The sequence below is a fragment of the Pseudorasbora parva genome, chromosome 10, assembly GCF_024679245.1.
Source record: "Pseudorasbora parva isolate DD20220531a chromosome 10, ASM2467924v1, whole genome shotgun sequence".
NCBI lineage: Eukaryota > Metazoa > Chordata > Actinopteri > Cypriniformes > Gobionidae > Pseudorasbora > Pseudorasbora parva.
Window position 1 is genome coordinate 48,430,339 of NC_090181.1, and position 27,657 is coordinate 48,457,995.

Consider the following 27,657-nt stretch of genomic DNA (forward strand, 5'->3'; position numbering starts at 1 on the left):
CTTAATAAAACGCTGTTTATTTATGTCAGTGTGATGAGAAGTCACATGTTCTTAGTTTTGAAGAGTTGAGTGGTTACAGTAAGGGAGTCTATATGGTTTTGGGTTTGTATAAAATTCTACAACAATCATAAAAAGTGTAAATCAAGAGCTAAAACACGAAATATGATCCTAAGAGTCATGACACGAATAATAATTAAATCTACTAGCTGGTAACCCTCAGAGAGTCCGGTGAGAAGCATCTGAAGCGCAGCCTCATCCATTAGCAGGCCGCCGTAGATTACCAGACCATCCATAAAGAGAACAAAGGTCACGCATGTTTCAGACGGATTAAAACAAAGGTTTAAAATCATCCGTATGTTCAGAAGAGTAAAGCACAGTGCAGAAGCAAACAATATGAATGCTGTTTTCCTTCAGTCGAATAAAAATAAACAACATAAAAATAAACTATGCTTTTTATCATACCTAATAATCAACACAGCACAGTTTGTAATAGTAAACATGAAAAATTACATTATAAAAAGCATTTATTATTTGAGTAAATATAGATATTGTAATGTTATAAAGGTTTTATCTGTCAATATAAAATATCAAAATCATGCAGAAAGGTTCCTGTGAACGCCGTGACTGCAGCTTGTGTGAGGAGACGTGTTTCATGATTGAATGATGAAAATCGTATTTATGTTCAAGAATCTGGTTTTGTGTGAAGAGCTGCTGCTGTACATTTACACAGTCACACAAACCGGCAAAGACAAGAATTAACACAAGTTGATTAAAAAAATTATTAAAATGATTAAAGTTGGCTCATTAATTCAATGTTATCTGGTTAGCACAAAAAAAAAAGATTAATACAGTATATTGTTCATGCAACATTTTCCCAAAACAATTTAGTTGGCTGTTAGTACTTTTTTAAGCTTTACTGCTTATTAATGGTGTCAAATGAAAGAAAATACAGTCGTAATGTTTGCAAAGTAATAAAATTGAACATTGTCTTAACGTTTCCTATGACATCCACATAACCAAGAAAAAGCATTTTTAAAACTGTATGTTTTGAACATTCAGATATGTTTTCATAACTTAATGGGAACATTAGCAAATGTTCTTAGAACATATTTTTGTTAGCTGGGGATATTTGTCGCTTTCTAAAGGCCCCCCCGAAATACGCTCATCATTTCAAATAAAATCAGGCCAAAACAAAAGTTTGTGCGGAGTTTGAAACAACTCATCAAAGTGATCTTTCCAGAAACTTGCTTCGGCTGGTAAACACTTCTGTACTCCTATTGGTCCGTGGTGATGATGTAACAGGTGGGTGTGGCTCTGAGGCTCCGCCTTCAATGATGTGTAAATCTTTTCCGGTTAATTTCTTCTGTTCAGTCGGTCGAGGTCAGACGCGAGTAAAAGTCGACACACTGTTGTTCATGTTTAATACTGTAAAGCTGCTGCTTTAAAGTGATCTATGGTATAAAGTGCTGTATAATTAAACATGATGAGACTGAACCTCAGAGCTGGAGCAAACATATCCACATCACTATTATCACTATTATCCTCAAAAAGTTTCTGTCATTAAATAAAATTTAAAAAAAAACAGAACACAAAAAAGCGAAGAGTTTGAGATGCTGGCTGAAGAAGGCAGAGAGACCCAGTCGTCACAGTCGTTCTCCGAGCCGCTAGATTGGAGTGATCCAGTTAGCAGTAGATGGACCAGTAGATGATGTTAAAGAGGGTGTACGCGCCAGGAAAGATCACTCGTGAGTACTTGTCTATGGCATGAGTGTCTATCCAGATGTTGACGTAGCCCCGTGAGCTTTTGACACGACTTGTACTCTGACCGTCAGCGAGGGTCAGCTGGGCCAAGATCCTCTCCTGCCTCCCGCCATTCTCAGGCATCCCGTAAGCCCCTGTTGTGTTGGGATCCACGTCGCTGTAGCATGTGGTCATCATCATGTCCTCATCTGGGTTTGCTATTCCACATGTGCAAGGCAACTGCAACGTTAAGCCATAAACACAGGAGAGACAGACATGTTAGCGGCCGGTTCTCACAGAACACAAGAGATGCAGGTCAGTGATGGAAAAGTCTAGAGATGCATATTTAAAAAAAATGTTTTACTTCTTTTTATTTCTTCATTTTTAGAACGCCGAGTCAAATGTGAGATGCTGCAAAAGACACGAGATCAATGGCTGTCAAGTATTTGAGGAGAAGTACAGATACCCTAATAAAATATTACTCCAGTAAAATATTTAAGCACTCATTTTCAATATTACTTGAGTAAAAGTACAATAGAAATAGATTTTTAATGTACTTAAGTATTACAAGTATAACGCACTAATCAATGATCCATGTTTTTTATTTATCCTAGTCAGTTTATTTATCCATTATACGTAATATTATACTTTTACAGCAGATTTAGTTCACAAAATAAGTAATTTTAAGAATTATTATTAAAAAAATGTGGGATTAGCAACTAATGCTTCACAGCATTCAAGCTCAGACAATATTCTGGTTAATTTTGTCTGGATCATTGACTCAAGAACAGCTGCAATCGAATCAGTCCAATTCATAAATAAATACGTCAGTGCAATTTGTAAACTATTTAATGTGTTTGTTGAAAAGAATTGACGAATCGAACACCGCTATTGTGTCTCGACTTGGGTATACAGGTGGAGATTACTTCAGTTCGAAATAACAAGGAACAATATCTTTTAATGAAATGAAAAATAATTATATTATGCTCTGGAGGTCAATTTTTCCCAGGTAGTGCTTTAGATTACGCCCCAGAAAGTACTGCATAAGTAAAGCGCATTTACAGCGTTACTATGTGTAGGTATAAGGGAACAATATGTAATATTGGGGGAATAATGGGGGAACTATCAGTCAAATTAAAATGGTGTTTGTTCCCCTCTTGTTTCATGAAGTTACAGAGCAAGTGTGAATCTATGGGCTGTAAATTAAAGAGGTGTTTGTTGAAACAATAGGGAAACAAGAACCACTTTAATTTACAGCTCGCAGATTCACACTTACCCTGTAACTACACACATTATTACCCTTTAATTAAAAAATACAGTATAAATTTGCTAATTTCCCTTATAGTTATCCCTTTATTCCCCAAAAATTACATATTGTACCCTTACACCTACACATACTTACATTATAGTTACACTATAAGTACCAAATATTATGCTGTAAATTCGCTTTACACACACAGTACTTTCCGGGCTGTAATCTAAAGCGTTACCAGTTCCCAACAGACAAATACTCTGATAAAGCACAGATACTTAAAAATGTACTTAAAAGACATCTCCGGGGAATTTGTAAGTTTATCTTGATCGTTATACCTTTGTGAGTACAGTCTATAGAAGAAAAAAACAACAACTGGATTGGTTCTTGCAGCGCAGAGTTATTACAGTTAATGCCCAGAGCCCCCCCCCCCCCCCCCCCCCCCCAGCTAAAACAGCAGCTTTGGGGGCATAGACGTAAAGGGTGTCTTTTGGCGTCTTAACAGACACAAAATGTAATTAAAATGTCTGTCAAACATGAGCAGGACCCTTACATGACAATGAGATGTGTTTAGCCACTTAGCCATTGTTTAGACGGCTAGCTGTGTCTCGCGCTGAAGTCCTGAGGGAACGCAGTTGTAGCCGGAAAAATAAGCAAATAGTCCAGTTGGGAAGAGCGTTGTGTGTGTAAAGCATGATTATTTTATTACTGCACATCTTTCCTCAAGCTGTGGGTGCCCAAATGGAAGGATAAATAAAGTTTACATTACCTCCACATGGGTTGCACCCGTCTTTAACCACGGAATGGCATTTTTCTTCAACTGGCCCCGCTGTGTTGTGTCTGTGTAAAGCCCTATTCGCACGGGACTAGTATTATCTGGACCTCTGGTGATTTGTAATAATTGCAGAGAATGTCTGTGATCTTAATCCCGTGCGAATCGGCCATGTCTGTAATTTGTAAAGTAAAAATTCTCCCGCAAATGACCGACCATATTTCGCCGAACACCGAGGTCCTGTGATAATATTAGTCCCGTGCGAATCGGCATCTCTGTGATTTGGCCAGGATTAGGCGGATCAGATATCATTTTTGCAAGCTTTTTTTCTTCCTGTGAGCATTTTTATCTTTATCTTTCATGAAGAAAAAAGTCTGAAATCATAATGCGCACCGTTATGAATTCCCGTGCAGCCGCGCAAACACGGATTATACTTTCACTTTAGAATGACTGTTAATCTGGGAGTAATCTGATTGAATGGTGTGTTTAATATTAACATCAATACTGTTCTTAATGAAAAACAGAACAGTGACAAGTACAATGACAAGCTCGTTTAAATGGGCGCTTTCACATTTAGTTTTGAAACTCAATCTTCCACCGTATATTGTCAGCTTCTCACTCGTGATAAATTAAATCTGACTCCTGCCGCTGGTCTGAGCTCAGTTCATGGCGTCTGTTCACTAACTGAACGAAATTATGTTTATTCATTAGGCTACTATAAAATAATCAAAACGATATTGATGCCTGTTTATGATTTCATACAGCTATCTATAACAAAGTCTTGACATCATATCCGGGAGAAGTCAGTAAATTCGAGTAAAATCACAGGCTTTGCTTATCTCGTGTGAATGCGCCACGCAAAACTCAGATGTGGGGGAGTCATTTCTAAATCACAGAGGTCCCTAGATAATACTAATCCCGCGCAGTCATCCTTGTCAAAGTGTTCGCTGCAAATTTTCACATTCTGTTGCCACAATTCAGAAAGGCACAAACGCGAACCATTTCTTCTTCACTTGTGAGCCCGATCGGATCATGACTCTAGTGATGTCCAGTTCACGAACAAATTGTTCTTTTGAACCGGTTCTTTTTAGTGAACCGGGCGAACCAGTTCACCAAATCAGACTGAATCTAAACGGTTCGCGTCTCAAATCAGCGCTGATCGCACACGTTACTTTAGTCGCTCACTTTCTGACATGAGTGACAGTCCCTCCGAATATAAATAAACTAATGTCTTGAATTATCTGTTCTAACTCCAACCGTTCACTGAACTGAGACATGTTTAGCTGAGAGATCTGATGAACTCACGAGCCGCTGATACTGAGCATGAGCGAGTAACTGAACGTGCAGCGGTCCTCTCCTCAGGATCAGCAGGACAGAGTCGAAAACCGTTTCTTTCAGACACGTTCGATACGGAGAACCAACGCGCCGATGAGCAGAGCTTCTTCATACACACAACGCTCTTCCCAACTGGACTATTTGCCTTTTTTCCGGCTACAACGGAGTTCCCACGGGACATCAGCGCGAGACTACAGCTAGCCGTCTAAAACAGATGAATTTAAACAATGGCTAAGTGGCTAAACGCATCTCGTTGTTGTGTGAGGGACCTGCTCATGTTGGAAAGACATTTTAATTACATTTTGTGTCTGTTAAGAGGCACAAAGACACCCTTTACGTTTATGCCCCCAAAGCTGCCGTTTTAGCTGAGTGGGGGCTTTGGGAATGAACTTTAACAGCTCCGTGTTGCAAGGACCAATCCGGTTTGTTTATTTTTCTATAGACTGTACTCACAAAGATATAACGATCAAGATAAACTTAAAAATTCGCCTTTAAGAATATTCGCCTTAAAAGTTGTCCTTTAAGTATAGTAAATGAGTAAAACTAATTGCTTACTGTCCTCCACTGGTGTACGTTTCCTTACACTGGCTCTAAATGGGAATTTTCTTCTTTATGTCTATTTATCACTCTGTTCGTCTTGTCATGTTTGTCTGCCATTAATAGAAAGTCCTTATTTTGGCAAAACAAAGAGTTGCATCTTACTTGATTCCTGAGTTTCCTCTCTCGCCGCTCCTGTACAGTGGTCAGGTAATTGACGGCCGCATACTCGATAACAGAGAGGAAGACGAAGACAAAGCTGACCCATAGGTAAATGTCCACAGCTTTGATGTAGGAGACTCTGGGCATGGAGGCGTTAACTCCTGTGATGATGGTGGACATCGTAAGAACTGTTGTGATGCCTGTGAGAAAGCAGCATTCATTGGTTGGATATGATTTTCACTGCAAAGAATAGATTTTCTTCCTCTGTGTTTAGTCTTGTTAATATGTAGTACCCTAATAAACTTGCATCCCAGCACAAATATCTAATATCTAAACATTCTAAACATGTACCTCCAATTAAAGTCTATTCAGCTAAAAACTCATTAGTTCTCGCTTAAGCTAAACGTGATGCGTAACTCGAGAATGAACCTCATTGGTTCTCGCTGAAGCCCAAACGTGATGCGTAACTCGAGAATGAACCTCATTGGTTCTCGCTGAAGCCCAAACGTGATGCGTAACTCGAGAATGAACCTCATTGGTTCTCGCTGAAGCCCAAACGTGATGCGTAACTCGAGAATGAACCTCATTGGTTCTCGCTGAAGCCCAAACGTGATGCGTAACTCGAGAATGAACCTCATTGGTTCTCGCTGAAGCCCAAACGTGATGCGTAACTCGAGAATGAACCTCATTGGTTCTCGCTGAAGCCCAAACGTGATGCGTAACTCGAGAATGAACCTCATTGGTTCTCACTGAAGCCCAAACGTGCTGCATATCTCACAAGTATTCAAATACGTTTATTTTACTATGTTCTTTATGAAAGTTTTGAAGCATCAGAATTTGGGGTAAATAGACTTTTAATGGAGAGACAGAAATCTGATTTCAAAGAGAAGCAAGATTATTTTTCTGACACTACTTGCTGATATTTGATCTGGTTTTAAGCATAAACTTAATTTTAATACATTTTGAGTCACTTTGCTTGATTTAAGAATGTTTAGATATGTGTACTGGTATACAATCTCTTTCTTACATGACAAGTACTGAACGATTAAGGAATGTGTAATAATATTTTATCATTACTGTATGAGTTTTATCTTACCGAGAGGAACTCTTGCAGGCACAGCTCTGCGGTCGATCCAGAACGAGACCCAGGACAGCATGACCATCAGCGTCGCTGGGAAATACGTCTGCAGCAGGAAGAAGAAGATGTGTCGACGAAGGGTGAAGTGTATGTAGAGCCGATTATACCAGCCTGGAAAAGACAAATCTGGATTAAAGTGCTGCATTGATACGGTGGTGTTCACAGGTGAGTTACGTTCATGGTGCATTTTTACTATATTATTAATGTTACTCAGGGAAAAGGCCAGATGGCCACCATTTCTCTTCACACAGTGCTACAATCCAATGTCTTTTGCCAGACATTTAGACATTTCCAACAACATGACAGAAAAAAACAGGGGTTAAAGCATGCGGAAAGAGGGCTTAGATCTAAAGCGTAGCCGGTATGGCTCCACATGCAGTTGATTTATTACAGACTTCATTTAATTTGCTAGAGTCTGTTTATAACTTAAACACCACACTAGAACTAAAGCTTAGACTGTGATTTTGCTAAACATATTTTAAAAACTTCAGGTTATATGCCCCTATTATGTTATTTTAAACAGGTTTACATGCATCCAAGTCTAAAAGAATTTCTCATAATCAAAGCCGGCGTTTCACTAAATCCAATGGTATGGTAATGAATGAGTCCTTTTGGCCATACAACAACAACATTCCCAAATAATTATATTATATCTAAAAGTGGACAAAATCCACTAAAAGAACTTCACAATAGACTTAAAAACATTACAAAATCAATGCAAATACTGAAACAGCCCTATAAGCCTTCACTGTGAGCTAACCATGTGAGAAAAGGTGTCTTTTCCATGTTAATCATGAGTTTTATTGTACTAGCCATTCGCAGCGGCGATTCACGAGATTCTGTTTTATAAACACTTTTTATTTCTGTGCTGTTGTGGCTGGAACAACATAAAAAGTTTGACAAGTGCAGATTATGTGCTTTATTTCCAGTGCTTTAAAGTGAATTTGAATATCACGTTCATGACCTTAGCTCCCACAGAAAGCCATGTTCAAACCGTCAACTCAAGGTGAGCAAACAAGTTTATTATATGTACATAAAACGTTTCATTAATGCAGTATGTATTTTTAATCGTGCTAAAATGGTGTTAGATTTAGGAATTCGATATTGTACTTATTCATTGAGTTGTGAATGCATTCGGTGAGCTTGTAGAGAGCCCACCCACACGATCTTCTGATTGGCTGTGACTTTTGATTGATTGAGCTCAGGTCGAGTCTGGTCTGGCGTTAAAAAACCTCGTCACATCACGCCTGGTTAGGACACGTTATTAGGCTTAGGCAGTTGCTTTTTTTAACTAACGAGTTTTCTCTCAGTGTCTGAGAGACGCTTGAGATATGTTCAATGATTCGAGGATCTCTCTAAAACCCACCTGTCCGAGAGCCTGCTCTGCTCTGATTGGTCAGATGGCCCAGTACGTTGTGATTGGTCAGAAACCAAACACTCATTATCATATCTGAATCTCAGCTCTTGACACAAAGTGATACGAACAGTAACGATGGCGTGGGTTTGACCGTATCGATCTCATCACTGTGGATTTGCTTCTCGACATGAACACCAGGAACCAACTCTTCCAGTCTTTATTACTTACTAGGGCTGAACGATATTCTGTCGATCACTTAAAACGGCACCACAAAGCTCTTTACGACGAATAAAAGGCAGGGCTCGACATTAACGCTTGTAACAAGTGGATTTTTTGAAGGGACAAGAGTAAGAGAATTTTACTTGCCTGACGGCCTAATTAAAACAAAAAATAACTAGCGAATCACCAAAATGCAAGAATGTTTGTGCATTAATTTAGTGTAAGTGGCGATCGATATTGGATAATAATATATAAATATAATGAACCGACGATAAGGTCGCGCTGTTGACGCTCGTGCAGCCTCTTGAGGAGAAATTACAACACTAGAGCGTTCTCCTGAATACCATCACGACTGAAAATGACACTGATTTCATATGACAGTTCCATAAACAACTAATTAACATTCACTTAAAGTCACTTACATTTTAGATGCAATATTTAGTGCTGTTGTTCTATTTCAGCAGTGAAAATCGTTCACAGCAGACCCGTAACGCGTCTCAATCACAGCAACAACACAAGTCTGTTACTGAACGATTCAGTGTTTGAATGAATCGTTTGAATGAATGACTCAGTGACTCACTCATTAAGACGGTCCCCTGCTGCCACCTACTGGAGGTTTAGTTTCATGTTTGCACACTTTCCAACATTTCTTTTTGTCACCTGTAGTGAAGCTTGCTTATTACTGAAATGATTAATATCATGGATTGGTAATTATTGACTTTAGCCTGGATTGATGGCTCTCAAAATCGCAATATATATCGTTGGGGAAAAAAATATCGCAATGTAATTTTTTTCCAATATCGTGCAGCCCTAGTGTATACTACATGAAAGATCATTTCTAAAACAGCATAACAGGGGCACTTTACCATGGATAATGTTCTCTGAAACACCTGAAAGAAAGTAGTAAGTAGTAAGGTTTAAAAAATATTTGACACATGTCCAACTGAAATGTTTCAGAAAAATGATCCATGATTGACGTATAAATAATGTTTTAGTGCTAATGTTTTGAAAACATTATTAAAGAACTTTGAACGGACATTATATTAAATTTAAAGGGTTACTTCAGTGATTTAGGATTAAGCTTTGTATTTAATCTGGGTCATTAATGTAGTAGAAATGTGAAATTATTTTTGAATATTCTGAAGACAGAATATGCATTTTTGGCTCATGTGGATGAAAGACTACAACTCCCAGAATGCATTGCTTCGCTGCCCTGTGAGGCCATTCCCAAAGCCACCGCTACTGGATTACTGGAACACTTGCCCACCGCGTTCATCTTCATAAAATCAGTTCAGTTAGAGAACAGACACTACAATTAAAAACTGAAGGTGTGTGTTCAATATAATGTGAATGAGCCGAATGAGAGTCACGGCACAAACGCAGCAGGAGTCAGATTACACTCATCAGGAGAGCTGAGGTAAGCGCGGGCGCGGCAGTCATTCACAGCGTGTGTTCAGCCAGGAGCGTTTTCACTTCATGAAGCTTAACTTTCATAGGAATTAATTTGAGAAGTTGAAACTTTCCCTTTGCACCGCACAGTGTCCATGAATGTCCTGAGATGGACACAACTGAAGAGCGTTATCTCAGATTTTATCTGAAGAAAACTAATCAGACAAGTTCAAATTTTGGCAAAGACCATAGGAGAGTAATGTTCATTATCACCAATAGCATACAGTTCCAGAGTTATCTTGAAATCATTTGGATGCAGATCTGCATGCTGTTGTTGACTGTACAAGCCAAACTAAGCAGAACTCACTTTGCTTCTCTATTAAGATTAATGAATGTTTAGATATTTGTGTAGGAAGATCGTGAGGCGCTTTGGGTGTACACTAGTACAGATGAAAGCGCTATATAAATGCCTCCTTCATTCATTCATTCTTGCAGTGTTCTGAGAATTTGGTGGCGCTAAACACAGTCAAGCCAAGCTGAAGGATTTCAGCATTAAAACACTTCAGACATCTCTTCAGAAGCGGTTACCTGTGCTGCTGTAAAACGCAAGCTTAGTCGTGGTGTGGAACTTCTGGATGAGAAACTGGGACAGAGAAATCCTGTCGTCGGTGTTCAGCGACTCGTTGCCCTTCTTCCAGTAAAGCATGAGATCGTCGTCAGTGTACGCGTCTGAGGAAACATCATCATCACAGAAACAGGGCTTTATCTCTGCAGATATTCACTGACCAGCACCAAACCCCACATGCATCATAATTCCTCCGTTCAACATAACCACATTCACATGGACGGAAGTGTGTGATGTGTTTGTGTACATACAGCTCTCGATCTCTAGTGAGCACGTCTGTGTGTCCAGTGGAAACCGACTCAGATCCATGTTACACATGGCAGTGACGGTCACTCTACAACACAGAAGACATCAAGAGTTAGTTTGGGGGTTCATGCTGACATGCATCAGAAGTGGATTGCAGAGCGGACTGGAATGGACCTGGGGCCTATTGCACAAAACTAGGATAAGGGATTAAGCCGGGATATCTTGGGGATCTTGTCATCTGTATGCAACATTTAGCTGTCGTGTAAACGTACTCTGAAGGCACACTCACACCAAGAACGATAACGAAAGATAACTGTATATTAGTGGATAAATTGAACCAGGATCACCAAGATATCCCGGCTTAATCCCTTATCCTAGTTTTGTGCCATAGGCCCCAGTCTTCAGTTGTTTGCACATTGTTTAATGTTTAAGTATCATGTCATGGAAGAGTCTTGCTACTGTTATTCAGTATCTGTTGTTTTTCTAGCCTGGTCTCGATGGACGGGATTTTGCCCACAACAAAACCTGACCGCTAACAATAATGAATTAAATGTATTTTGTTAATGAGCGGAAATGTCATTGTTTACATGTTCATCTTAAAGGGCATATCACTGCAGAGGTATACGTCCAAACTTTTATTTACCCCCTTAGCAAAGAGTCATCAGAAAACATCACTGTTTTGAATATCAGGCCTTAAAGGGTTAGTTCACCCAAAAATGAAAATTATTTCATTAATTACTCCCCCTCATGTCATTGGACAGCTGTAACACCTTCGTTCATCTTCAGAACACAGATGAAGATATTTTAGTGTAAAGCTGAGAAAGGCTTCAGATAGGCCTCCATTGGCATTCAGTCCATTCCCACTCACAAGACCCATAAAGGCCCTAAACACATCGACACACAGCCCATCTCACTACAGCGGCTGGACAATAATTGTACCAAGCGGCGAGAACAGTTTTTGTGCGCAAAAAAATCAAAATAATGACTTTATCTGCCAAGATATTGTCTTCCGTGTAGGTCTCGGACGTGAACTCAGGCGATAGCGGCGCTCCTCCTCTTCCGGGTCGTGTATTCGCTATGATTCGAACGGCGGAGCTGCGTCATATTCTCGCGCATGCGTCGAGTTCACCTCAATAGTTTGATGGATTATATCGTTATTTAGATTTTTATGCGCACAATAACTATTCTCGTCTCATTGTAGAGTGATTGTCCAGCCGCTGTAGTGAGATGGGCTGTGTGTCGATGTGTTTAGGGCCTTTATGGGTCTTGTGAGTGGGAATGGACTGAATGCCAATGGAGGCCTATCTGAAGCCTTTCTCAGCTTTACACTAAAATATCTTCATCTGTGTTCTGAAGATGAACGAAGGTCTGACGGGTGTCCAACGACATGAGGGGGAGTAATTAATGACATAATATTCATTTTTGGGTGAACTAACCCTTTAAGTGGTGAAATCTATTTCGTGGTAATTATGGTCTTTGCCGATTGAATAGTTTGAGCTGTATTGTATAGTTGTCATAGGATTGTCATGTTTTCAACCACCTATTTTGACTTTTGGGATATCAGATTAATACACAATTACCATCGCCCTGTAGATAATAGATAGGTGTGTGGGACAAAGGATAACCAAATCCAAAAATCTCTACAAATAAAAGGAAATCCTGCACATTTTCATGCATATATCAGTACTTGCAAAAAATATCACAAACCTTTGGTAACACTTTATTTTAGGGTTCAGTTATTAACTATTAACTAGTTGCTTATTAGCATGATTATTACTATTATATTGTCTGTTTATTAGCTCTTATAAAGCTCATATTAATGCCTTATTCTGCATGATCTTATTCTACATCCCTTAATCCGACCCAATACCTAAACTTAAAGGCTACAAAAACTACCTTACTAACTATTAATAAGCAGTAAATTAGGAGATTAATGAGGGAAAAGTCATTGTTAATAGTGAATATGTGTTCCCCATACTAAAGTGTTACCAAACTTTTTATTAGCAACGTTTCGGTCTCATGAACCTTCATCAGGCATTTAAGATTACAAAAGTGTTGAATTGAAACTTCAAGATGTGCATCATTTCTAAAAATGTGCATAATAAATGCACACATATATGCACTCAATGGAGGCAGATCATTTTTTATTCTAGAAGAAGATGCACATAAACTAAACTCAAAACCTCAGGGCTGTGTTCAGCCCTGACAAAACACAGAGGTGCGTTGAACACCCCGTTCTGATGAGAAGGCCATTCTTTGATCTTTTTGAAGAATTATTGGAGCTGAATTTGTATTAATACAATTTTAATACTGCAAAGCATTTTCGATGTTACAGTCACTGCCATTGCTGTCCAGAATAAAGGTGTGAGGGGATTTGTGGAAACCGTGGTTCCTAATTATTATGATCCAAAATTTGCCTCGCATTTCATGATGAAAAGACAAACATGTCTTGTCTTCTAATATCTTCAAGTGTTGCGCATACTGAGCTGCAGCGGACACATTTGTAAATGACTATACTTGGACCCATTACACGAGCTGTCTCTTGAATACTGTGTGGTTTATATGGATGTTGCTGCTGATTGGGCCGACATTTTTGACACACCCACCAAACAAAAGAAAAATGTATCTCAATGATTTAGTTTAATTCCCTCCAGAAGTGTCTCTTATGATTGTGTTCCCAAACACCAGCATCCCAGAGCAAGAGAAAATAACAGCGTTTAAAGTGTTTCGCCTGACGGTACTCATTTATGATGGAGGGGAAAAACAGCAACTTAGAGTTTATTTCTGATATTTGGAGCCAGTTTCTCGGGCAATGACGATTTCTTGAACACATGGACGATTTCTTGAACAATTCATAAATGCTTTATGCCATTTGCCAATTTTCGTTAAATTCAGGAATGAGAGTGGAGGAGCTCCGTAACATCTGGTTTCTGGCAGGTTCACCTCAGACTGTAGAGGACGTTGCCGTCTGGATACACTCGTAACATCACATTGTCCGTTGTTGTGTCATGGATGAAGGATCTTTTCGAATGAACGAAGAACATGTCGGGCACCCAGATCTTCTTCACCAGCCGGCTGTCGAACGTCATGCTTTGATTGTTGGTGCTTGGGAAGGACAAGCGCTCGTCTTTCCAGTAATGCCTTATATACAGCGTCATCGTAAAATCCTGATGGGAAAAAGTAGATGAGGAATGTGCAGACTTATTAACACAGAATTCAAAACATTTACACTAACAGTTCAAGTGAGGCGAGGGACGGTATTGTACAACGATACATACGACACAAAGCACTATGATTACTCACATCAGTGTTACATTAAATGATTAATGTAACGATTCTAATGTTTAAACATAAGAACCATTACATTAATCATTAAATGAGGAAAATATATATATATTTTTTAAATATGAGGGAATAATAAAATACTAAACTTGGTTAAGGTATTTATCTGACAAAATGATTTGTCAAACTACAGCTTTAGTAAAAAGCATACGCTAACATAATCAGTTATTATTGATATTTTGCAGTTTGTTCTTTGCATGTGTTCATGATAGCCTGGCCAAGAATTATGTCACACAATTTGTCATGTCAGCTGCGGTACCCTTATGTACCAGCAGATGGCAGCTTCATTTCCATAGACTCAGTTATTCTTGGACTTCATTTCCCAGCATCCTCTGCTCATTATTAGTTAACCTATTTCACCTGTGTCTTGTTTGTTATTGCCCCATCTATTTAAATACCATTTGCCCTGTGTACTCAACTCTCAATACCCTTCTGAGCTGTAAACGGCAAACTCTTGCCGGGCCAATCACATCGTGTATAGAGTCGGTGGGCGGGCCATAATGACTACGGTAGAGTTGTGTTTGCGTGCTTCTAGTAAACACAGAAACTGGCGAACAGCGGCGGTCTTTCGAATCAGCTTTGACCGCGACTCTGGAAGACTTGAGTTAAGCTTTTCTCTGAGAAAAGAACAAAGAACGGCACTGAAGTCATTCTGAAGAAGGGAAGATGTGTTCGGAGTTTAGCCGACCGGATACGGTGAATGTTTAATCAGTCAGCGAGCTCCGCTTCACCTTCGTTGCTCTGGTTGGTGTAGCGCTATCCTATCGCGTGCAGAGGGAGTTTGACAGACAGCCGTTTATCCGCCCCTCTGATTGAGCCGTCATTGGGGAGTTTCCAGACCAAACGTCTGGATGTGGCTCTGGCTTGTCAGGCTAGTATGCTGTCATTACAACACCAAATCGTTACATCCTGTTTCATTGCGTTATTATCACAAATGAAATAATCGACTTGCTAACGCTTTAGATTATGGACCGTAAAGTACTATGAAAGTAAAGCAAATTTATAGCATAACTTTTGGCAATTATAGTGTAACTATAAAGGAAGTATGTGTAGGTATAAGGGAATAATATGTAATACTGGGTTATAAAGGGGTACCTATCAGGAAAATTAACAAATTATTTATACTGTAAGTATTTTTTAATTAAGAGGTGATTATCCATGTAGTTACAGGGTTAGCACAAAACTGCGGAATGTAAATTAAAGTGGTGCTTGTTCCCCTCTAGTTTCATGTAGTTACAGGGCTAAAAAAAGTCACATTCTGAAATGAAGTACAGTCGAATTGGATATCTAAGTTATTTCAACTTAGATTGTTAAACTGACTTTAAAAAATGAGTTACATCTTATAATTTTTTTTTAACATTTCTTAACTTATTATGTGAGTTAAAACAATGTAAAAACATATGTTGTCATGACTTATTGAACATTAAATTTTTTACAGCGTACAGGGTAAATACGAATCTGGGGCTGTAAACTAAAGTGGTGTTTGTTCCCCTCTAGTTTCAGATAGTTACAGGGTAAGTACAATAAACAACACGTACAAAATCTGATATCCCTCGGAAACATCTATTTGAAAAATAACATTTTTATATATAAAAAGTGTCATAAATCTGTTTTGAACTAAGCTGTTTTTCAAATAGATGTTTCCGAGGGATATCAGATGTTGTACGTGTTGTTTATTGTACTTACCCTGTAACTACATGAAGCAAGAGGGGAACAAACACCACTTTAATTTACAGCCCCAGATTCGTATTTACCCTGTAACATGGATAATTACCCCTTAATTAAAAAATTCTTACAGTATAAATAATGTGTTAATTTTCCTGTTAGATACCCCTTTATTCTCCCCAATATATCATAATACTCCCTTATACCTACACGTACTTACTTTACTTACTTACGTGTAACTACTAAAGCGTTACCATCGACTCCAAGCACAACTACGCAATATGACTACAAAATCTTTAGCACATTTTTATTAATATTTGAATAGGGTGAAGATGCCAATTTTCCTTGCCTGCACATCACTGTTCCTGGAGTTGATTGTTTTATTTGTGATAACTCAATGAAACATGACAAATTGTGTGACACAATTCTTGGCCAGGCTGTCATGAACACATGCACAAAGAAGAGAGAAACTGCAAAATATTAATAACTGATTATGTTGTATTCATCGTTTTACTAAAGCTGTAGTTTGCCCAATCATTTTGTCAGATAAATACCTTAACCAATTTTAGCGTTTTGTTATTCCCTCATATTTAAAAAAGATATACTATTTTTCTCATATGTTGATGGTTTAATCAAACGTCAAACAAAAATCCCCTCCAGACACCACTTTTGGTTATTACTGTATAACAAACCTTGATCTGTTCTTTAACTCAAGAAGAGGATTTGTGTAATAATAAATATATCAATAATGATGTGCTCTTAATTAATACTCACCATGTCAACCTCAGAGATGGTGTCGAGACTTTCTACCTGAACATCTACACCTACTGGAATCGGAGGTCCTGTCGAAGAGAAAACTGTTTTACTTATCACTTCATGACGGTCTCATGAATTAAAATGAAAGGATGTCATTATCATAAAATATTTCATTCTAGAAAATATGTCCACAGTGCCTAGAGTAATGTGTTCTGTGAGCAGACGGGATTTGTTTGTGGCCTATTTTAGCTCAGTGACACAGGCGCTCAAATGCAAGTGGGTCATGAGCGATCACAGGGCTGCCGACCGACAGACCGTCTCACATCTGGATGTTTTCCTTTTCCCTACAGCCAGAATATTCTACACATGACAAGCCAAAGCCAAAGAGATCATGAAAAGTGTTGTAATGTTATCAACCAGTATAACTGAGTCGAGTTATGAAACGGATGCTCTACTCTGCGGTAGAAAGTAAAGCTGCATTTAACATGTTGCTCAAACGGCACCAATGCTGTGGGTTTGATTCCCAGGGGATAAAGACAGATAAAAAATGAACTAAAGGCTCTTCCAATTGCTTATTTTTCAGCACAAAAACTTTACTGACGAAGCAAAATGACGATATTAAGTCTTGCTGATAAAATCATCAAAATGAGTTTGTACAAGAACAAATATCTGCTTGTGGGGTCAGAAAAGTAATCTTAATTCAAAGTGAAAACTGCATTTTACATTTTTCATCTTGATTTAAAAATGCTTAGATATTTGTGCTGGGAAAACAAGACAAACATACTGAGGAAGAACATCATTGCAGTGTAGAAAAATGTTGAACTGCATAGCATGGACTAAATCATTAAAACCATCCATAAATACAAAATATATTAATTGTTAACCACACAACCACGCGCAGCAGTGCAGATATCTCTTATATATCTGGATGTTATAAGCAGCTCATGCTCACCTCCAAACGCTGGTCTCATTGTAAAATCATGGTCATCTATCCTCAACAGCTGCTCTGATTTGGTCATAGGAGACTTTGTCATGTCTGGACTTCTTCTGAAGATCGGGCTAAAACGGTGATAAGAGTAAAACTATTAGACAAAGCTGTGTGTGAATGGGGAACTAAATAAAATGCTTCGAAAGCAACATAGATTATCATCTTAGAAATGTGTTTTTCTTCAGAGACAAAATGCATTTCTCATACCGATGTACCGTAAAGCCTTTTAAAAATATTTTTGAATTCTTCTTCCTCTATTTTTTTAATTTTCTCTTCCTATTCTAGCTTATGCTGCTCTGAGTAATATCCAGACCTTTGTATTTAAGGCACTTTTGCGTTTCTTCAACTCTTCATGACAGATCGTAGCCTGGATGCCAGCCGCACTTAGCCCCGCCCACAATTCTTTTAGGTCGAGCAGTTCGGTCTGGCCTCACTCCGTAGAGGAGTAACCAATGAGATCATCAGGGCGGGCTTTAGCGGATGACGGACAGATGATCAACAGAAACTGACCAATGAGATCATCAGGGCGGGCTTTAGCGGATGACGGACAGATGATCAACAGAAACTGACCAATGAGATCATCAGGGCGGGCTTTAGCTGATGATGGACAGATGATCAACAGAATCTGACCAATGAGATCATCAGGCAGGCATTAGCCGATGATGGACAGATGATCAACAGAAACTGACCAATGAGATCATCAGGGCGGGCTTTAGCCGATGACGGACGGATGATCAACAGAAACTGACCAATGAGATCATCAGGGCGGGCTTTAGCCGATGACGGACGGATGATCAACAGAAACTGACCAATGAGATCATCAGGGCGGGCTTTAGCCGATGACGGACGGATGATCAACAGAAACTGACCAATGAGATCATCAGGGCGGGCTTTAGCCGATAACGGACGGATGATCAACAGAAACTGACCAATGAGATCATCAGGGCGGGCTTTAGACAATGACGGATGGATGATCAACAGAAACTGACCAATGAGATCATCAGGGCGGGCTTTAGCAGATGACGGACGGATGATCAACAGAAACTGACCAATGAGATCATCAGGGCTGGCTTTAGCCGATGACGGACAGATGATCAACAGAAACTGACCAATGAGATCATCAGGACGGGCTTTAGCAGATGACGGACGGATGATCAACAGAAACTGACCAATGAGATCATCAGGGCGGGCTTTAGCTGATGACGGACAGATGATCAACAGTACCGTAATCATCACGTCATCAAAGGGGCTTGGATTTTATTTGTTCTAATCCTAAACGGAGAGCTTGTTTGTATCTGCATCACCTTCACTATTTCTCTCAGTAATGATCATGTTGGGAAAGTACTCTGTGTATCATTAAATTCTTTTTTTTTTTTTTAAACACTGGCAAAGATCATTTATTCCAGTGCGCCTGCAGACAGGGTCGCAAAGTTTTTACAACAAAACCCACCAACAACTAGCCCTAAACAATAGCTTCTCGGGGGGTTCTCTTGGAAAATGGCGTTTGGGGGTAAAATGTGTGTTATTTTGGCAAGGTTGATGCTAGATTTCGCACTCATGGGTCACCGTCTATATATCACATAATAGTTGCTTCAACCCCCGGACATAGAAAACAACCCGCAGAGAAAAGTGGACTTGGCAACACAGTGCAGTTGAGCTCTGTTGACATTTGACAATGCGTCGCTTCATTGCTCTGATTGGTTGTCGGTCTGTCCAATTGATGTCTTTCCTGGTTGGGTTGAAACACGCCCCATAATCACAGCCCAATGAGCATCAGACTCATATTCTGACTAGAGCTGAGGATGAGCATGTCAGGCTAGACAGATACATTTAAATCTAAATATGTAGCGTAACTCAAGAAGTCTTTCAAACAGCAATACTAACAAAAGACTGTAAGATCACTATAAAAATCCATATTGAATCTTAATGCACCTGCCAGACTTGTGGTTTCCTCCATCCACTCGTGTTGTTTCTCTCCGTAATCTGTGAGGGAAAAGAATGAAATGAAATTCGTCCATATCACCAAAACCTGCAGTAATTCAGCATTGTGGATGTAAACAACATGATCAAATGCGTTAAATGGATTTGAGAGCATTGCAGGACAGTAACAAAGAATTTTTTAACTTTCTTACAGTACTTAAGTGGCTACATTTTCCAAGTATCTGTATTTTCATTTTGGGAAATTTTTTAATTTTCTCCTCTATATTTCATAAAATTATGTTGGTCCTTGTTATTTTGAATTGAACAAAATTGTCTCAGATTACGACTGTGAGACACTGCATCCAAAGATGAGGCTATGGGGAACACCTCTGTGAGACTGCATCTGAAGCAAGTGCAATCATAATTATAATAATTGCTGCATCACCCGTGACATGTGACGAAAACCACAAAAGCGATAAGGGATACCCGAACAAAGCAGCGTCCGCTTCTGATAGGCTGAAACAAGCCACTCACAGCAGGTATGCAGAAAGTATGGTAAAGGGATAAGGCAGTATGGTGTATGGTAAAGATTCCCTTCTCAAGGAACAATGCCTAATCTGAGACGTTCCCTTTCAAGATCCAAAAATGACGCTATGGGGAACAAAAGGCTCACTGCGCCATACTGACAAGTTCCTGTCCTGATGTAAAACTGTCTAAGCTCAGGGCAGGAGTACTCGAGGGCCTAGAACAGAAGGCAGGTCCAGACTATAAAATCATATAAATGTTTGAGGAGAAGACCAGCCTGCATCATCACAGACTTCTTGGTGGGAGACCCCTGACAATAAATCTTTTGAAGTGGCCATACACCTGGTAGAATGGGCTCTTACCAACATAGACGAGGACATGTTGCGCGCCTCATAGGCAACAAATCATCACTTCCACATCAGGAGGTTTTCTGAACATAAATCTCAAGAGCCCTCAAAGGGGCAGTAAGTTCAGCCTCTCTTGGTCCGCTCACACAAAAGGAGGAGGATGGAAGACCTGCAGAATCATATGCGGTTGTGTACGATGGTACCTAAGGCACGTAGCCCCGGTGAAGAATAATCTTTGCCCTCCCCGGTGAAAACTCCAAGCAGGAGCATCAATTGACAGGGCCTGCAAATCTCCTACCCTCTTAAGAGAAGTGAAAGCCAACAAGATCATCATCAAAGAGAGAAATTTCTCAGAGACAAATATTATTTTCCCTTGAAGGGCACTTCGGGAGAGGATGCCATTTGTAGAAGCGTTCCAAACTAAAGTAAACATCTGAATCCCAAAGGGCCCTTCCACAGGTCCATTAGTGACATGCAATGGTCACTTCAAGGAAAAAATGTGATCATTTATGGTCATGTTCTGCCCTTCGGAGTGAGCAGGGCATAAGGATACTCACTTCCAATTGGAATTTGCCCACAGCCTATAGGCTTTAAGGGTACAGAAACAGCCCCTCTAAAACCACAGCCAAGTACAAGTGAACTCTCACATGAACCGCAGGCCTCATCCTCAAAGTGCCATGAAGGAAACAAGTTACCAACTTGTGTCTTCCCAAAGACCCATTGTCTAAAGGTGCATACAAAGCAGCTATGTCAAAGTCTGAGAACCACTCTCTGGCCGGCCAGACTGGGACAACAAGGAGTAGACTGATGCTGTTCTGGCAAACTCTCCCCAGTACTCCTGGGAGCAGACCAATTGGGGGGAAAGCGTACAGATGTAGCCTCTGCCATGTCTGAACCATGCCATCCAGTCCAAGAAGAGTTGGATGTGTGAGGGAAAAACAAAGCATACATTGAGTTGCCTCTTGTAACACAAACAGATCATCTTGTGGGAAGTCTCCAATCTCCGGGCCTCAGCCTCTGTCTCGACAGTATGTCTGCCCCACATTGAGGTGCCCAGGGATTAAACTGCTCTAAAGGGGAATCAGTTTGCTTTGGAACCACAGAAATATCTGGTGTGCCAGTCTGCACAGAGGGAACAACCAAAGACCCTCACCTGCCGATGATTTATATAGGAAACTACTAACGTATTTTCTGTGCAAACAAGAACATGGTAGCCCCTGAGGACTGGGAGGTAGTATTTCAGATCTAGAAATAAAGCTATCTCCAAAGACCCCAAATCGAGCAACCCTACGTGATTCCTCCCCAGACTGTAAAGGATTACCGTCTTGCAATGACACTGCTGCCAAAATGGACTCTGTAAGAGCATTGTCTTGGAGTTTTGTCTCAACCCCAACCGCTATACTGTATATACCCTGGAGCCGCAGAGGAGCCGGCTCTTCATAAATGGCCAGGGGGATAATGCTAGGCTGAAAGGAAGAACCCGATACTGGTACACTTCGCCCCAAAAACGAACCTCAGGAACTCCCTGTGTAGAGGAAGGATGGAAATGTGAAAGTATACACCCTTTAGAGTCCAGTCTTCGGATCTAATTTGATCATCAACATTTTGAACTTGTATCTCCTCAGAGTCTGGTTTAATGGACACAGAAATCCTTCTTCAGAACTACGAAATAGCGTCCGTTGCTGGAAGCTTTGCATGCAGAACTCGGCACTGAAGATGGCGGAGGGGGAATTAAACGTCGACAGTCTCATTTCTTGTCTTCTTGAAGGTAAGCCTTTCGAAAGTGAATACATTTTAACGTTTACACAAAGATACTCGGTAATAAGGTATTTGTCATAATCTGTTTTTCTGTTGGTGAATGGGAAATTGTGCTCGTAAAGAGAGAAGATTTGCGTTTCTGCACCCTGTTTACAAACATGGCTATGGCCTCGGGTTTGGACAGCCTTTATCTCTCTTTCTCCTCTCCTCTCCTCTCGTCTCTCCTCTCCTCTCGTCTCTCCTCTCCTCGTCTCTCCTCGTCTCGTCTCGTCTCGCCTCTCCCTCCCTCTCTCTCTCTCTCTCCTCTCTCTCTCTCTCTCTCTCCTCTCCTCTCCTCTCCTCTCCTCTCCTCTCCCTCTCCCTCTCCCTCTCCCTCTCCCTCTCCCTCTCTCTCTCTCTCTCTCTCTCTCTCTCTCTCTCTCTCTCTCTCTCTCTCTCTCTCTCTCTCTCTCTCTCTCTCTCTCTCTCTCTCTCTCTCTCTCTCTCTCTCTCTCTCTCTCTCTCTCTCTCTCTCTCTCCCTCTCTCCCTCTCTCTCTCTCTCTCTCTCTCTAACCAAACTGGATTCTGTACCATTTTCCCACTCTAGCTGGTGTTAGGACCTATTTCCTGAAGCCTTTGGGAAAGCTCTTATGGCACTTTTCCACTGCATGGTGCGTTTCGGTACGGCTCAGTACGGTTTGCTTAAATAGTACCACAAGATCAACTTTCCCTTGTGCACCGTCGACCAAATCAAAAGCGTATTGTTGTACGAGTGCCTACTCTTTTTAGCAGTATTTTGTTTCGCTGTCCTTGGCCTCCTTTGAAACAAACTTCTTTGTATTTAAAAATACCCACATGCAGAGAAGTAGAGGCGGCACAATTACAACGATCACTCTATAATCCCACCCACTTTAAAGCGGCACTAACTGCAGTGGAAAATGTGCCGAACCAAGTTATACCACACAGTGGAAAAGCGAAGTGAGCCGTGGTGACATGCAGAGAAAAAGTGCCAGTGCTGTACTTTTACTGAAGTACTTGATTTGTGTTCTTAGTCCACCGCTGTATTTAACAAAGAAGCACAGGGATGTTTGAGCGGTTTTACACTTCATTGTTGAACGATTGTGATTGCAACCATTTGGGCTTTTTCAGTCAATTCCAGTTTATGTTGTACAGCATAATTTCCTCATATGCATCACATGCATCTGAGCTGTTTTTGAAGCATCTTTGTTTTTCAGCTTAATTCAAGCACATCATCCTCGTCATCATGTGCAAACGACAGCTGAAGAACAGAGCAGCAGAAGCAGGCTGTGATGTTTGACGTGATGTTACTGGATGAGAGAGAGAGAGAGAGAGAGAGAGAGAGAGAGAGAGAGAGAGAGAGAGAGAGAGAGAGAGAGAGAGAGGCTGCGGTCGCTCACCAGCAGCTGGTTAATAATCCGCTCAGCAGAAATCCTCTCTGTTCCCCAGAACAAACCAGCAGTGTCTCCTCCACTGCCACAACACAACACTGATCTGCCATCATCTGTTCCTGCTTCAAACAGCGCAAGGAGGTCACGCATTTCCTAAAAATAAGGGTTCTTTACTAGCATTGCGGTTTCCACACACAAAAATTATGTTCTTCCAATGTTTTCCAGTACAAATATCTAAACATATCTGCCAATTGAGTCAGGAAAATAATCTTGTTTTCCCTTTGAATTAAGTAGATTTTTTTGAATCAACTGGCAGATATTTGTTGTTTTAAAAACAAACTTTTTTACTAAAGAAGTAATATCTTGAGTCATTTTGCTTCTCCAATAGATCTATCTGATTTAAGAATCAACCTACCTGTGATTTTCTAATGATCCTGGAGACATTAGCTGTGTCTCATTTCAGAAGGCCGCGTCCTCCGGAGGTCGCATTCGAAGGGCGCATACGTCATAAGGCCGTCTCATTTCAAAAAAGTGAGTAGGACACTCCAAATGCGACCTTCGAATGCGTCCTTCTTTCACAGGATTTTGGAGTGTGCATGAGGTGTAGCCTTCGCGGCTTGAGACAACCCACAATTCTTTGCGTCGCCGTCATATATATTTTTTCATATTATATGAAAAAACTGCAGCACTGCCAGATATCCATGCGAGCGTAGGTGTGGTGTTTAAAATGTAAGTTCAAGCTTGTTTTTATTTTTTAAGCTCTATTACCTCAAACATAGTTGTGGTTAACAGGATTACAACACTTTAGTGCTTTTTAAACGTTTAGAACAGTACATTGCTGTCAAGACAAGAAACAAGTTAATTTTCAAGTTATAAATAATTTTCATTCATATAAACTGGCCTGAGAGCGCAACGAGGCTGAACGTGTTGGCATAGCAACGTGATACTTCCTGCCTGCGTGTCCTACAAAGGACGTCTCGTTTAATACTGATTGAGGACACTCCGTATACTGCATCCTACACAGGACGTGTCCTCCGGAGGACGCAGCCTTCGAAATTTAACGAAATGAGACACAGCTATTGATTAGCATGTTCAGGTGTGTTTGATTAGAGTTGGAGCTAAACTCTGCAGTGCATTGGCCCTCCAGGGTAAGAGTTGAATAGCCCTGGCCTAATGGGACCATTTAAGACTCTATTAGCTGGAATTGACTGACATATTTTAGAACTTTTTGAACCTATCCTTTTCCCATCATGGGATCATTTTATGAATTTAGTTTTAATTAATTTTATCATATTTTTTTTATTTTATTTAAACAGCTCGTAAACATACTTTATCAGTATAAAAGATGAAATTACCTGTTAAACATTACTATTGTTCAATCATGTAAGACATTTCTCCTTATATAGAACATTTGGCATAAACACAAAGTCAAGAACACCAGAGTTCTATTTAGAACCCACTGAACCTGTTCCGCTGCACAAAACATCCTTTAGAATATTACAAACCCCATTCCAAAAAAGTTGGGACACTGTACAAATTGTAAATAAAAAAGGAATGCAATCATTTACAAATCACATGCACTTATATTTTATTCACAATAGAATATAGATATATAGATATAGATAATATATTTGGATTCACCAATTCCCCCAATGCTGCGGCGGACAATAGAGGAGCAATATCAGAATGGAGTTTCTCAGAGAAAAATTGCTTGCACAGAGTTTGAAGATATCATCATCTCCAGAGCATAATATCATCCAAAGATTCAGAGAATCTGGAACAATCTCTGTGCGTAAGGGTCAAGGGTCAAAACCAAACTGGATGCCTGTGACCTTCAGCCCTTAGACGGCACTGCATCACACACAGGAATGCTCCTGTAATGGACATCACAACATGGGCTCAGGAATACTTCCAGAAAACATTGGTGAACACAATCCACCGCGCCATTCGCCGTCGCCGGCTAAAACTCTACAGGTCACAGAAGAAGCCATATCTAAACATGATCCAGAAGCGCAGGCGTTTCCTCTGGGCCAAGGCTCATTTAAAATGGACTGTGGCAAAGTGGAAAACTGTTCTGGGGTCAGACGAATCAAAATGTTAAGTTCTTGGGACGCCATGTCATCCGGACTAAAGAGTACAAGGACAACCCAAGTTGTTCTCAGCGCTCAGTTCAGAAGCTGATCTCTGATGGTCTGGGGTTCATGAGTGTGTGTGGCATGGGTAGCTTACACATCTGGAAAGGCCATCAATGCTGAAAGGTCTATCCAAGTTCTAGAGCAACATCTGCTCCATCCAGACGGCATCTCTTTCAGGGAAGACCTTGCATTCTCCAACATGACAATGCCAGACCACACACTGCATCAATTACAGCATCATGGCTGCGCAGAAGAAGGATCCGGCACTGAAATGGCCAGCCTGCAGTCCAGATCTTTCACCATTAGAAAACATTTGGCACATCATAAAGAGGAAGATGCGATAAAGAAGACCTAAGACAGTTGAGCAGCTAGAAGCCTGTATTAGACAAGAATGGGACAACATTCCTATTCCAAAACTTGAGCAGCTCGTCTCCTCAGTCCCCAGACGTTTGCAGACTGATATAAAAAAAAAGAGGGGATGACACACAGGGGGAAACATGGCCATGGCACAACTTTTTTGGGATGTGTTGATGCCATGAAATCTGACTGAGATGAGGATGATTTAAAGGAAGCTGCCCGAGGCTTCAGTAGCGACGAAAGCTGCTTTTCCATCAAACCGAGTTAAATGTTTACAGCCACTGAACTAGATGATGATCGCTGATTAGAAACTGCCGGGAAATCACCATATGCTCTCTGATTACTGCATCTTAAGGGATGATGCTTCTAGCGCCTTCTGGATACACAAGGGTGAAACCCAAACTTTCAGACACTGATATAATCCTGATATCGATCAAAGTAGGCTATAGGGGGGAAAACACATCACCACTCAATGAGAAAGTTGCATTTAAAACGACAATACATTTTCTGCGTTAAGCTTCATGATGGGAGAAAGCACAGCGCATTTGGCAAGCGAGCCACCAGAGTGCATTTCCGTCCTTTGCACGATTCACAACAGGATTATTACCTGCTTTGCTTGTAGGTCTCCAGTTTGTGACCTCTTTTGTGAGCCGATCTCCCGGCGGCGCCCAGCAGACAGACGCAGATGAACACGAGCACAGTATCCAGCTGCATGCTGCACATATTCAGCGCTCACATTCCCCGCGCTCCTCAAGCCCAGCCAGCCTCAGCGCTCCTCCCGCGGTCATCGGCTCTTCAGTGCTGCAGCACGGAGCTCTGTGCTCCAACATCACACACAGCTTAATCTCCACGCTGGGAAAAGCAATTTTGGACTAAACCCATAAATCCTTGAGCGTCAGATGGCACAGATTTGATCCCTGCAGCCGTGGCGGATGCGCTCTGCTCGCCATGCACCGCCCCAAACCAATTCTCCTAATGATACATCTCTCTCTCTCTCTCTCTCTCTCTCTCTCTCTCTCTCTCTCTCTCTCCTCTCTCTCTCTCTCTCTTTCTCTCTCTCACTCTCTCTTTCTCTCTCTCACTCAATTCAATTCAATTCAATTCAAGAAGCTTTATTGGCATGACAAAAACATACATTTTGCATTGCCAAAGCATTAAGACAACATAAAGTGATTTGTAACAACTGATCATAAAAACTTAACAAAATATTAATAATAAAATAAGTTAATAATAAAATAAATTAATAATAAAAACAACAAAATATGAATAGTAAAATAAATAAAGATTTATGATAAGAAAATCAAGCTAATTTTAATATAGAAAACATGTAAAGGCTGAACATATATACACTATATACATGGGTGCAGGTCTAAAGGGAGTGTGTATTGGCTGTGAGAGGGTGTGTGTTTATGGGCTGTGTGTTTGCTCGTCCCTCAGGAGATGGCAAGAGGATACAAATCTTGCAGCTATATTTGAGCATTTGGCTTCTTCACCAAGAATGTAGCTCAGTTTTTGGGTTGGGCTACAGGTGCTGAAATGGGGGAATATTTTATTAATTTGGGGGTAATAATGATCTCTAATATTTTTGTATTTTGTGCATTCTGTGAGGAAGTGCAGCTCGGTCTCTGTCACTCCCAGAATGCAGTGCGAGCAGAGTCTGTCCTCACGGGAGAGCCAGGTCTGTCTGCGCCGGCCCGTCTCTA

At 40.5% G+C, this 27,657-nt stretch overlaps 1 protein-coding gene across 1 annotated transcript; it reads right to left on the minus strand.

Annotated features, from left to right (window-relative positions):
• LOC137091665 (gamma-aminobutyric acid receptor subunit rho-1) lies at positions 1 to 26,918 on the minus strand. Its single transcript, XM_067456294.1, has 10 exons — positions 26,562 to 26,918; positions 19,456 to 19,506; positions 17,488 to 17,594; positions 16,554 to 16,621; positions 13,716 to 13,939; positions 10,778 to 10,860; positions 10,490 to 10,630; positions 6,895 to 7,047; positions 5,802 to 5,998; positions 1 to 1,980 (listed from the first exon to the last, which is right to left on the minus strand). Exons 1-10 carry the CDS (start codon positions 26,675 to 26,677, stop codon positions 1,684 to 1,686), a joined length of 1,437 nt encoding a protein of 478 aa, XP_067312395.1. The 5' UTR covers positions 26,678 to 26,918; the 3' UTR covers positions 1 to 1,683.
• Between the last annotated feature and the right edge of the window lie 739 nt (positions 26,919 to 27,657).

Coding starts and splice junctions, on each gene's coding strand:
- LOC137091665 (XM_067456294.1), bottom strand. CDS start 26,677: ATGTGCAGCATGCAGCTGGATACTGTGCTCGTGTTCATCTGCGTCTGT. Junction 17,595..19,455: donor GGAAACCACAAGTCTGGCAG/GTGCATTAAGAT, acceptor TCACCGTTTTAG/CCCGATCTTCAGAAGAAGTC. Junction 16,622..17,487: donor AATGAGACCAGCGTTTGGAG/GTGAGCATGAGC, acceptor TCTCTTCGACAG/GACCTCCGATTCCAGTAGGT.